General features: G+C 48.2%; 5 protein-coding genes across 5 annotated transcripts; 1 reads left to right on the forward strand and 4 right to left on the reverse strand.

Annotated features, from left to right (window-relative positions):
- Window positions 1-466: 466 nt before the first annotated feature.
- On the forward strand, window positions 467-1169 carry N7471_001605 (uncharacterized protein; the record flags this gene model as incomplete). Its single annotated transcript, XM_057274326.1, has 2 exons — window positions 467-879; window positions 959-1169. The coding sequence occupies 2 exons, from the start codon at window positions 467-469 to the stop codon at window positions 1167-1169; spliced, it is 624 nt and encodes a 207-aa protein (XP_057142505.1).
- Window positions 1170-1750: 581 nt separating this feature from the next.
- Window positions 1751-3633, reverse strand: N7471_001606 (uncharacterized protein; the record flags this gene model as incomplete). Its single annotated transcript, XM_057274327.1, has 4 exons — window positions 1751-2682; window positions 2744-3086; window positions 3148-3418; window positions 3476-3633. 4 exons carry the CDS (start codon window positions 3631-3633, stop codon window positions 1751-1753), a joined length of 1704 nt encoding a protein of 567 aa, XP_057142506.1.
- A 1352-nt stretch (window positions 3634-4985) lies between these two features.
- N7471_001607 (cytochrome P450) lies at window positions 4986-6705 on the reverse strand (the record flags this gene model as incomplete). The annotated part of the gene is made up of 4 exons (XM_057274328.1): window positions 4986-5410; window positions 5471-6014; window positions 6070-6542; window positions 6600-6705. The coding sequence occupies 4 exons, from the start codon at window positions 6703-6705 to the stop codon at window positions 4986-4988; spliced, it is 1548 nt and encodes a 515-aa protein (XP_057142507.1).
- Window positions 6706-8334: 1629 nt separating this feature from the next.
- N7471_001608 (Zn(II)2Cys6 transcription factor domain-containing protein) lies at window positions 8335-10761 on the reverse strand (the record flags this gene model as incomplete). The annotated part of the gene is made up of 3 exons (XM_057274329.1): window positions 8335-8855; window positions 8941-9249; window positions 9309-10761. 3 exons carry the CDS (start codon window positions 10759-10761, stop codon window positions 8335-8337), a joined length of 2283 nt encoding a protein of 760 aa, XP_057142508.1.
- Window positions 10762-11049: 288 nt separating this feature from the next.
- N7471_001609 (alpha/beta hydrolase) lies at window positions 11050-11895 on the reverse strand (the record flags this gene model as incomplete). The annotated part of the gene is made up of 2 exons (XM_057274330.1): window positions 11050-11385; window positions 11437-11895. 2 exons carry the CDS (start codon window positions 11893-11895, stop codon window positions 11050-11052), a joined length of 795 nt encoding a protein of 264 aa, XP_057142509.1.
- Between the last annotated feature and the right edge of the window lie 1169 nt (window positions 11896-13064).

Below are 13064 nucleotides of genomic sequence, written 5' to 3' on the forward strand. Positions count from 1 at the left end.
CCATAGAGAGGAACTCCTCCTTGGTCAGATTGCGATTTTCCCAACTAATGGAAAATCACAGCCACAGTTCGTAGCTGTCAGACCAATTGGAGGTAATGGGGCTCTTCTTCACGTAAGCCGTTTTCAAGGCACCCGAACATGCCCTGAAGGTGCGCATCCAGTCACATCTCAAGAATGAAATTTTCCATATCATGCCTGCGCCACTGCTCGAACTGCCCCTCTCAAATTTTTTGCTAAGATCGCCAATCATGGTGACGTGTGGCGCTGGGGTACGCTCGGGTGAAGGAAAACTCTGCCAAAATGCCGCTCAAGGCACCCAGGGGTCATCGCAAACCCTTCAGCATATAAGCCGTAGATTCCCCAGAGCTTTCCCCGCATTTTTGTGTAGGTCCCTCTCATCGTTCTCGTCCTATATGATACTCGTTAAGCTTGGTCTCTCCCGCTTCTGCGAACTGCAATCTACACCATGACAGAACTAGTTGAGCATGGCTTGTCATACCTCGAACAAGAGGGAGGAGATCAGTGGAACGAAGGTGATCACCCGTTCTACATTTTCGCTGACCACTGGTCCCCTCTTGTCGACAATTTTCCATATGACCCTTTTCTCGAATCCCTCTCCGCTCCTCTCGCCCCTGACCCGGCGGCTTCCACCTCATTCGGTGCTCTCCATGAGATAGCCGATAATCAATACAAGAAGGGCTCCCCGGACAAAGATGGCGCCGCTGCCGCCGATACTCCGAGCCTTGACCTTCACGACGGGATGTCTGACATCACCTCTACAATCATGTCCACTGCGGACCAAGAGCAAGGACCGATCACTGTTGCAGATGATAGTGTCCAGAAGCCTACATCTTATGGCAAAGTCTCGATGGGTGTTAAGTATGTTCCTTTTGGGATACCTCTCTGCTCCTCTGGAATATCCCTTTTAGATATGGGTTCTAATATTCATCTTGCACAGACTTAGCCGTGGCAGTCCACTGAAGTGCAAATGGAAGCACTGCGAATACACAGGTGGATTTTCTCAGATGGGAGCCCTGCTACGCCATATCAAAACAAAGCACATCTCGCCTGGCTTATATGAATGCCCCGAAGGAGAGTGCATGAAGTCGTTCAATCGAAAGGACAATTTGATTGCGCATATCCGGAATGTTCACCGCGCAATTGTTTAAGGCTTGTTTTGAACTGATCCTTGAATCCGGTAATGAGTATCGGAGTTATGGCTGGAGCTATGGTGTATGGTTATTGGTGTATGGTTATTGAAAAGTTATGTTTATTTTTTCAGTTTTTGTTACAATACAAAAGTCTTCACTTGTTTTATTATTTAGAGGGCATTGTAAATAGGACAGTGATTCTAGTATAAAAACTAGATATGATAAGTTCAAGTGTCAAATGTACCAGATAAAGTCTGGCACTCGAGCCTCTTCGAATTGAAAATGCTTCACCACGCATAGGAGTTTTGGTATCTTGTTTTTTAGGTACGTTCGGGGTGATAATAAGGCAAAGGTGGAAGGCTACTTTTGATTATATTTATATGCTTGCTCCGCTCTGTCACCGCTCTAAGGTGGTATATTATTATTTTCCCTTCAGCCAATTTTGCACGTATTTCATCTTCTCTTTGTCTAACGGTCTCATTCCTGCCCTGAACCGACACTGAACCATTATGGCTTGGTCATCAGTTTGACAAAAGAGGCCTCTGTTCTCAATCAGTCTATGTATCCCCTCCCCAGCCACTTGGTATCTAGCCACCCATCTAGAAAAGCACCTTAGAAAGATCCTTGTTAGACTGCACTTTGATGTTCCTCATCATAAGCACCCAGGCAATTGAAAGTCCCATTACCGCAGTACCGGCAATCATCATGTTTCGCTGACTGAATGCATACGCATCCTGGATAGCAATGCGAGCAGGTGAACCAACCGCATAACTCAGCTGGACGTCCAGCGACTCGTATATATTCTCCCACTGGTCCTGCAACTCGGCTGGCAGATTCTGGCGTAGCTTGGCAGGAAGCGTGTTTGTCCAGATAGCGCCTGAGACACTGCTGCCCACTGCACCACCGATGTATCCAAACGTGCTGAGAAGTGCCAACATGGCGGCATAGTCTTCATGCGCGGCCGCAGCAAGCACAGCAACCTGCTCGATCAGAATAAATGTTCCGCCACCTACTGCGAGGAAGATTTGGCACATGCACATATATCCTATGTTGTGACCCGGCTGGCGGAAGTAGATCATCAGACCGCTTGCCAGGAGGTAAAGAGGCACAGCGCAGCAGAGGAGCCACTTGAAGCGACCGGTATGTCTGATGAGAAAGCCACAGCCAATAAGCCAAACCGGGTCCATGAAATCAAAGATGGCGCTGATGTAACCGGCCTGCGTCAGGCTTGTGTTGTAGACCACTTGGAGGTAGGAGGTGAAATAGCTGGCCCAGCAATAATAAGAGACCTGGTAGGTAATATCCAGTAGGCATGCGCCGATGACAGTGCGATCTTTAATCAGATGGAATGGAATGAAAGGCTTCGGGGCCAGCCATCGCTCGTAACTGACGAATGCCACGAGAACGCAGAATCCCACAACCATCATAGCAATGATCTTGGGCGATTGCCATTGGCCTTCGGTGTTGCCGGCAATATTGAAAGATGTAAGGAAAAGAATCGTGCCGCCTATCATTAGGAAGATTCCGATGACTGTGCGTCGCAAACAGGGGTGAGTAAAGGTGTAAGAAATTGATTTGAGAGCTTTACTGACCATCGAATTCCATGGCGTAGTACGAAATGGTTCCTTGCCAGGATCGCGTTGTCTTCTCCTTGTATCGTAATTGACCGTTCTTGCCGGCCTTTCGTTTGGCCATTTCCCAGGTCACAATCAAAGGGAGCGCAGCAATAGGGAGAATGATGCAAATCGTCCCGTATGCCCATCGCCAGTTGGTTTCGTGGAATTGATTTGACAAAGGTGAGCCCGCAAAAGCAGTGATCATGCTAGGAGAGGAGGTCAGCGCATAAGCAAGACCTCGATCACGAAGCGATGAGGTGTCTGAGGTTATCACGTCAATGCAGAAAATGGCACCGGTGAATCCGACAGTATAAAATGCCTGTTGATTAATTAGCAATTTTGACCTAGCGCCGTGGGGCGTATGGGTGATGCAAACACACCTGTGCAGCACAGTAGGTCGTGATATTGTTACAAGCAGCCATCATGATCAAACCCATAATTGCAATTGAAATCATGATCACGAATCCGACAGTTCGATCAAAAAGGTTCAGGACTTTGGCTATGGGCATCAAACACGCAGCACCCATAACGCTGGTTACCACTGAAATCACGGTCAACAGCGAGTGTTCCGAGAAGCCACTCGTAATGTAAGCGGAGAGGTTTGCGGTGAGACTGCTGTTGAGATTGTTGACGAAATACACCAGCCACATACTATGTCCGCATTAAACCTGACATTTAGGAACAAAGTCTTATCCTTAGGTTGCTCACCTAGTATAAGCGACAATCAGATGCTTCCGAGTCCACGTAGTTGTGACTGCGTCGGCAATTTGAACACCATCTTGCTGGATCTCGTTATCTGGAATCTCCGAATCCTTCCTGTTCAATGATTGCGGGCGCTCCGTGGTGGCCCCTTTGATGGCGTCCATGCTCTCCGTATCTATAGAGATTTGAAGCGTCAAGTAGGTTGCGAAAGCCTGTGTGATCGATACAACCCAGAATGAATGGTTGGAGGGGCGAAGATCTTTTTTGAACTCTCTCTCTCTCGGGTATATATTAAAAATTGGACCGTTTCTGTTCAACTAAGCGAGAGTGGCGTCGCCTGTAGCACGTGGGTCCTCTAATATAACTAATGTTTAGCCCCCTGCAGTAGCATCCCGACCTCGGGAGGTCTCAGATAGCTCCTCCTTAGGTAGTACTCCGTAAATATCCATGGTTAGGGTGGGGGCCGGGTTCCAAGGATTCCTTCCGAGTGGCGTGATCGGATCAATTGTATGATCAGATAAAAATTTCTGATCAGATAACTTTTATGATCAGATAACCTTGGAAATCTTACAATCAGATTAGTTTTTCGATCAGATAAATTCGATCAGATAATTTTAATTACCAAATCTTGTTTTTTTGATTTCCATTGGGGGAAAGCTTGGCTACATCTACAAGCTTTCTGGGTATGGCTTGGAACTTCGAATGCTCGAAAGATGGGTTACATGCGTTGGTTAGCTGATTCACTCTTAGCCCTGTTCACTAAGCGTTTTGCGCTACTGACTTAGTTAAATATACGCCTTGGTGCTCCTCTATGTTTTTTTCAGGCTAGGGACTTGATGAGGTGTTGCTGGTATTTTTCACGCCTGTGAACTTTTCATTAAGATTTTGCAGATGGAAAATCTTGTATGGAAAATCTTGTAGGAGATTTTCCCTGCTTTTTGCTTTCCTAGACGCGATGTCATCGGAGTGTACGGAGTAGCAGATAAGGCACCAACATTATCAATTATCTGTCCACATGATTGGGTAGCGCTATGGCAAGTTGGGGGCCGTGCAAAAATGTTTCACTTGGCTTCCCACCTCAATGGTTGGGAAAGAGTTTTCATTCTCCACAATCTGGCCCGAGTCTCGAAAGTCTACGGAGTAAACAACAGCCAATTTTCTACCAGCCACTCACAGTTGGGAGGAACTCTCAAGGGTTCGCACGCTGGCGGGTAAGGCGGGCACATATGAAAAGGTGTACGGGAGAACCCGGAAAATCCGGCACAAACATACTCCCTGGCCTGGTTAAACCCCTTGTTATGCAAGTCATCTGAATTCTGCTTGTCACCGCCGTATTCTACGGTTTTCAACTAGTATTAGCCATCTAAAAAGATTGACAGAAGTGGGCTTTGAAGCACCTCATATACAAGCCTGAGAACACACAGCCTTGTGATTCTGATATTGAAGCAATATAGTGTTAAATTCAAGATGAAAAGTTGTAAAAAGACAATATCGAGGTCAAACAAGTATCTCCAGGTCAATTCTGAACAGGGGTCAGAGCAACCTTTGTTCCATTAGCGTTTGACAAGGTCAACCCAAAATGCTCCGTCCAGGGATTCGGATCTCGATTTTCGATTGCCTCAAACTGTTGCATAATTCTAGTAATAGTGTATCCAGCTTCCGTCAGCGCGAACTGCTGGCCTATGCAGACCCGAGGACCTCCATTGAAAGGGAGGTACGCCCAACCAGGCCTGAGCTTTTCCCATCTCTCCGGGCGGAACACATCCGCATCGGGTCCATAGACTTCATTTTCCCGGTGCATTGTGTATACGGTGAAGAGAACCTCGTGGCCCTTGGGTACGTGAACAGGGGACTTTCCATCCGGGCCACCGCCGACAGGAAGATACGTGTCTCTGTTGGCCTGGCGTATATTGAAGGGGACGATCGGGTACATGCGGAGAGCTGTAGATTATTTAGCAGAGCGCATACGGAATATTCGGAGCTGGAAGTAGTGTTGCTTACTCTCGTTGAGAACCCATGTCAGGTAAGTCATCGATTTGAGATCATCGAATGATGGCTTTCGTCCGTCTAAAGCGAGCACTTCTTTTCGAAGTCTGGTCCACACATCAGGCTCTCTAGCCAAGATGAAAAATACAATGCTTAGTAGGCTGGCAGTGGTATCGCGACCAGCAAACATAATACTCAATAGCTGATCTGTTATTGTGGTCTTGTCAAGTGTTTGCTTCGACAGCTCGTAGGAGAACATATATTGATTTTCAGTCAACCGCTTGATGTCTTGATCAACTTCCCGCCCGCTGTTGGCTGCGACACGATAATCGATCGTCTTTTGTACAAACCTTTCGACATAGGCGCGGGCATCTCTAATCGATTTCGTGTATTCCTTCCTGAGGTAGAACCTCCCCAAAGATCCGAGTCGGAAGCGCATGGCAGTGATGTATTGGGCTACATCGAAGGCTTTTGCAAATTGCGCACCTGCAGAAGACCCTTCTCTGCGCAGAGAGTGAGCGGACTCTCCGAAGAGAAACTCGGTAGCGGTGTCGAGAGTCTGCTTTCGGTCAGTCGTATACTTCGGGGGATATCAAGAATGCCAATGTACCCACCCCCTTGAGAAACAGCGGAAGTAAATCGACGGTTGATCCGTCACGCGGAATCTGCTGGATGAGCTCGGCAACGTGGTTCTCATATAATTCAGTGTCGTTAATCCGAGTGCGCGAGAAGTTCGGCCTGAGGAGAGCCCGTGAATGTTCCCACTCGGCACCGTCTACGCCGAAGATGCCCTTGCCCAAGAGTGGACGGAGTGCGTCTAGTCGAGCTGAACCCGCTCCGAAGTCTTTGAATTTCAGCGCGAGGACTGTTTGAATATTCCGTGGGTCGACGGTGAAAATGATATTTCGATTGGCGATTCTCGCCTTGAATGTCGTACCGTAGCTTCGATGCCAGCCGCGAAGAAGTTCAAGAAACCTGTGCTCGGGGCCGGCTTTGGCTAGTTCCATGAGCATGCCAATGCCGAACAAGCCATGGGACACAGAGTGCGCTGGCGGCTGGCAGCCGTTCTCACGAACGTACTTCCATCCTGTATGAGTTTTCAGTCTGAGTGCTGGTTCACTGTCAATGAGGAAAAATTACGTACTTTGAAAGGTTTGTACAATTTTCGCCAACGATAAAGTAATGATGACAGCCCCAGCCACAAGGCCATAAAAGGGAATCCGGAAGAGGTCGAAAGACACTGGTGCCATAGCTACGGTGGTTTGTAAATAAGATATCTTGAGATTGTTAGAATAGCGAGCCGGCTTATATTGATATTTGTACTTGAGCTGTGTGTGTACTTCCGTCGCCACCTAGTATGAAGGGTCATGGTATACAGCCTGTTTTGCTCTTAGCCAGCGGGGTAAATCCGCAATCTGTTGATTTTTTTCACCACATATGCTAAACATGCAGTACCCACGGATTCGCTATAGCTGAGCTCATTTGACTGGTGACTCCGGAGATATAGTTCCATTTGGGCATAGGGCGAAGCACAACAGCCTGCCAAGGGACATGACTCGAGCTTGAATAATCTCGTCTCGCGTGAAGATTGAAGATGAGCCCGCGCGTCGAAAAATTGGGACTAAGTAGAGCTGCCATAGGCTAGATGCACGAGGCGGGATATCGCGTAGAAGCGGGCAGTTTGGTGTGCTACTCTTTATATCTGCAGGGATTTCCTTTCCCCGATTGCATTAGTCAAGACTTATTGCTCAATGCTTATTGGGTTGAATAGTTATCTGAGCTTCGATACATGTGGAGGGATTTACAGCGGTCCTGCAATTCGAAAAGAGGGGACATGCAGTGGACATCTGTTATGCATGAGTGGAGCTTTTTGGTCCATGTTTGTGGCCATTTTAAAGAGAGAAATCGTGACATTTGACGCTGCCAAGATGAAGCTGGATGGCATATGATAGACCGCATAACATGAAAACCCGAAGGTATCAAAAGGGTAGATCGGCGTGTATGTACTATTAACAAGAGGGCTTGTTTATCATTGGTGCATATCGAGTAGCGAGTAAAAAATCAAGGTTACCGAGGCCGAGAGGTGATTGTGTTATCAACCTGCTGCATGAGTATCACAACAAGACCCCGGGAATCAAGATGCAAAAAGTAAGCATGCAGCCACTACTGCCGGTACCTTTGTTTCGTCACTTTCCTCCGCTATTTGATTGGTTTCATTGCAAGGCTTTGTAGCGGGGTAGGAATCGCGACAGCGGCACGCGCACGAAAGGGTCTAGATGCAAATTCTTGCTTTTGCCGAGTTTCGTGATCTGCTCATTCGTGCCTAATCTTCACCCGGAGAATTGAGATGAGACTGACTATCCCGTTGCCAAGCTTTTAGTGACGTTTCGGGCCAGGATTGTCGTTTGTGTGTCGCTTTGAAGAGAACCAGTGGATAGGCTCGACTGACGTCTAATCCCAGTCCTTCTGGCCTCCAACGGTCTTTCCTGAGATCCAGTCCTCGAGATCTACATCATGATGTCCGGATCGAGCACTACGCAGGTGATTTCCCATGGCCCGGACGAAGTCTAGGTTGCGTATAGAAAAGTGTGGCCCCAAGAGACAAAATGGTCGACACTAAAATTGACCATAGGGAGACCTATTTTACTCAAAAGCAAGCTCCATGGTGCAGCGTGAAGTGTCATGGTGTGCATATCATTATAAATAGATCAAACGGATGATCTAGGCAGGTTGATCATCCTGTTTTGTCATGGCCTCTCCTTATCTTAGGAATATCGACGGTATGTAATTGGCTTTGGCGTCGATCAACACTCACATGTCCACTTTCCCCTCATTTCGTACGTCCTTAGCCCTTCGGCTGGATCCGCCACATTGACAAATCATGAGTCAAACCCTGAAGTCCAGCACTCAGACAGTATGTCCCCGTGTTGGTGCATTAACCCCCTAAGAGCCACACCACAGGTCTGTGAGCCGCCAATAGTAACGTCAAGTGATATTAGCCCTTTCATGAGAATGTCGATTTGTCGGTCCCAGATCCCGTCCGGTATTAAAAACTGCGCGTCGTCCTCTGATATTGAATCATCACACCTAGAGTGAAGCTGCAGGTCTATCACACTCTCAATGGCCCGTTGAAGGGCCGTGACAGCCAAACTCGGAGTGACATGATAAGCGGTAAGTGGGACTTCGGCGCCGAGTCCGTTTTGGAGGTTGAAGGCCTCCTCGGCGGGTAAGTTGAGTACGCATTCAACTACCTGTGCCATGCACGAGGCTGCGTCACGCTGGTATTCCCAAACGGCTGGCCCTATTTCTTGTTCCATATCGAGATCAAGGTCTTTGGTCACCTTTCTGAAAACTTCGGCGAGAAGAAAAATGCCAAGGTTCCAAAACATTACGAGGGAAACTAAGGTATAACCTGTCAGTGAGATGCCGATGATAGCATTGCGGGAGAAAGGACGAGTAAGCGAATCGGTAGGAGTATAGCTTACCAAGAGATATCCTAGGGCACGTGGACAGACAATCGAAATTTCTGATGCACTGAAGGATGAAAGGTTGAAATGATTGGCTGAACTCACGAACAGCCTCCACGCTCAACTTTATTGCTTCAATCGTTGATGAGGATCGTTCATTGATAGTGCCATGTGCCTGGTTAGCAACGGTTTTGACATTTATAATCTGCCTCCAGACAATAAATGTTTCCGCACTGGCTTTCCGGCAGATGGGTTGAATATTGATATCCAACTCTAGTATATTTTGAGAGACTGCCAATGCTGCCACGGCCTCTTTACCCGAGAGGACTGTGCGGTTTCAGTTTAGTTGCCATGCATTTGAGAATCCCCCTATGAAGAGCACTAACCTTTTGTAGTACCCCACAGATCTGGAAGTTTGCATTGCCGGTCCATCGCCAACGCTGCGCCTGTGTCGCGGATATATGCAGTCCACCGTACAATGCTCAAACTTGCTTCAGCAAGAGCGCCATATGTAGATGATGATCCCAGGTTCGCACAGTACTGCGTGACAAGTCCATCTAAGTAGGATAACTTTTGCAAAGCTGTGTCAAGGAAGTGATTTGGTACGAGATCCTCTCTGTCGGTTATTTTAGTTGGTGTAACGATCCCAACAAACATGAGTGTTGCCAATACAACTCGAAATGATCGAACATCGTGCGCATCGTTGAGAAGTGACCTTGCCCGTACCCACGCATCAATGAAAGCGTTCAAGGAAGAATCATCTCCTGCCTCTCCGGACTTTGAATTCCGAGGAAAGTGATCATAAGCTGAGCTCGCTCCAAAAGAAGGGGAGCTCGGCAACCATTGCATCGAGAATGCGCGAAGGACCGCTTTGAAAGTCTCGTCAGATTTCTTCCGCGCAGCTGAGTTCAGTCGATTGCCATAGAGGTCGCCCAAATGATCAAGGAACCGAACACTTCCCAGCAAGGAGATTTCATAAGGCATTGCTTGTGATGATACCGGAAGAGCAAAATGGGGTGAAATAGAGGTTGAACCCACGGTTGACCCGGCAGGTGCCGATCCATTTGAGCTCCCCGACTCACTGTCCCCTAACCGGTAGCGACTCCCAGTCGCATAGAGATTGCAGTCATAGTCCAAAAACCTGGACGCACTGGCTGTTGCGATTGCTTCATAGATCCGAGCGAGACGACTACCAAATATCTCCGCGTCTATCCCAGAATTCAGCAGGTAGATGGGACTGTTGAATGAAAGGCCAACCGTTGGTCGGTGATCAATTGACGCGAGATTTTGTCCTTCGTGTAAGCGAGTCAGTTGGGACGTGGTAGCCGTAGCTTGACCCTCACGCTGGCTCTCTGCTGGAGCTATGTACTCAGAACGAAGCGCATCGAATGATTTAGAAGGTTCGAGGTTGGTTGGAAAAGAGTTGACGCTATCCGCGACAATCTCATCATAATCAAGATTCAGCCAAGCCGCCAGAACATCTTGGTCAGCGATAGAGCTAGCATCAAATCGGTTGCTCGGGCTTCCAGCAACTTCCTCAATTGTTGCATCAAAGTCGTTCAATTCATTTTGCGTTGTTGATCCACTGGTTTCCCCGTAGTCGCGCTTCTGTCGTTTGCGAGAGAAAGGACTACTGGACTGGGCTATAGCGAATTGAAATGTACATTGGCGTCTCAGGCGTTTGCAATTTGTGCAGATCGCATCGGGAATCCCGTCTGGATCCGACTGCACAACACAGCGTCGCTTGGAACGTCTGCATGGATCACAACTTGTGTTTTGGCGCCGCGGTGGATTCACGGGAGATGTAGACGCCTTTGGAGAATTGAGGTCTCCCGGCATTCCGCGTCTACATGAAAACTACAAAATAACTACAAGATGAGGTAGCGTCGCTGGATATTGCTGACGGGCGGCTGGATTGCTTTTCCGTTCCGCGCCACTATTGATGCCTTAAATGGTGCCTGAAATATGAGGCAACAGTTCAAAATGTACATTCGAAAGAGAGGAGAATCTTCATATAAAACATAAAAACCCAATTATGTACACTTCCCAGGCTCAGCTATGTTACTGGAAAGCTCTGGACACGACGAATAGAGAGGGCAACAGGGCATAGTCAGCATCTTCGCATGCCTAGACCTTCTCTCCAGCAGCCCTCCGAATACAATCGACGATGAAGCCCGGTTTACTCATGAATGGGGAATGGCCCTCATCACATTCCTCCACCTCGAAATAGCCCTGACCTTGCGCAATCATCCTCCGCTGGAACGGTTCCCGCAATGCCTGGTCATTTTTGCAAACAATGTATGTACTCGGGATCTCACGGTACGCGGTGTATGTGACAGGAACGGTTAACGGGCCCACGGGAAATGTGCCCAACAGCTCCACGGCCCTATCGATATCCTTCTGCTCGCAACGGTTATAAAAGACGAGGTGGATACTCTCCTTCGGGAGGCTGATTGCTCCGTCCTGGCGACAGATTAGCATTGAAGATATAGAAGCAAAGACTGATGTCCATACCGCTGACACATCTAGCCCACCAAACTTTTCTTCCAACTCCTTGCGTTGACGCTCGATCTCTTCTTCCTCGGGCGTCTGCGGAACCAACTGGCCGATATGGGTCTGGCCTTCTGGCAACGCCATCGCGCACATGTAGACCAGCTTGACAATTCCGCCTTTCAAACCCTGTGCGTCTCGGTCTTTCTTTCCTAGACCCTTGGCTGCCTCGGACATGGCGATGCCGCCAAATGAATGTGCGAGCACGACGACATCCTTCCCGGCATCCAGTTTGTTCATAATCACTTGTCGGACAGCTTGAGCATCTTGGTTCCAGCTGGCCAATGGGGGACTGGAGTCCACTGAAGGAATGGTCACAGCCTCTGCATCGTAGTTGACCTTTGCGAGCTCATCAATGAGGCTCTGGAAGTGTGCAGGTCGGTGCCATGCGCCTGGCACAATGACAATTGAGGGAGTAGCCATAATAGAGTTGTATTTAAACAGAAGAGGAATAAAGAACAGGTGATGATTTGGGGATTGAGGTAAGATGGAGATGAGCCTTTAAATATCTGGATAAACATTTGATGCCCAGGTATGTCCCCACATCGGAGCCGCCTCAAAGTGGATCTCTTGTTCGGAGCCGCCCCGATCATTTCACGGTCGCTGATTGGTCAGATCTCGCCGGCTCTCCAGGGCTCTTTCATCGTACATACTAGTAGAGAGTAGTAGATGAGAGATGCGGTTCCAAAACCTGCATCTCGGAGTGTTTTGGAGATTTACTGTATTGTCCACGCAAAGCTTGCGTGAGCCACTATTGGTGTCAACGATTAGACCTATGCCTTGTGTGGATGCTAATGTTTATTGCCATTGCGGCCTTGAGAAGAGGCCTATCGGCAGTGGTTCTAGCCAGTGCCTAAAGAGGTCAGAAAAAAACCTAGTCTTATCTACTACCCAGATGGGTAAGATGGTGATAATTACCGAGAACATCTGACATACAATCTTTGGATATTGGAGCACATCCATTCTTCTGACACTCCAGGGCTACTAGACTGTCCAATCCCCTCGATACTTGCAATATGCTATTCTTAACAGATCCTATCTCCCAGCCATGTGACAAATTGTCCCCCCTTCACACTTCAGATATTTATCTCCACCTAGGCACTCCCATGTTGACACAGTCAGTGTTGTGAGACTCATAATAGAAAGATAAGAATGACCCACGAAGAAAGAAAAGACCACCTTGGTGGGAAGATGTGGAACCATAAAGGAACCCTCGAAAAAACAAATGTCCTCAGAAAATTCTTCAGACAACAGAGAGCTGTCTCTGTATAAAGGTTCCAAAAATTAATGTCGAAGGAGATGAGAACAGAGCCCCTTCCTAGGTTGGTTCGGCTCCTGGCGGACAACGGGAGCACCCAGACACGTACAGTCTGTATCCGCAGCGGTCATAGCAAAGCACCTGAAGCATCCGAAGATAGCTGGTAGGTAGCCCGCATGTACATGCTTCGTGCCATTCGCAGCCTAGCCTGGGCCGCCTACAGGAGCCCGCCAGAGTCCTCAGGATTTCACCGATCACTGGACAACAGCAGACATATGTTGAATATGACCCTGAGGCTGAACCAAAGGTCAAAAAATTGAAGGATACTCAACAG

This window comes from Penicillium samsonianum, assembly GCF_028829775.1.
Source record: "Penicillium samsonianum strain IBT 33392 chromosome Unknown utg000001l_segment0_segment0, whole genome shotgun sequence".
Taxonomy (NCBI): Eukaryota; Fungi; Ascomycota; class Eurotiomycetes; order Eurotiales; family Aspergillaceae; genus Penicillium; species Penicillium samsonianum.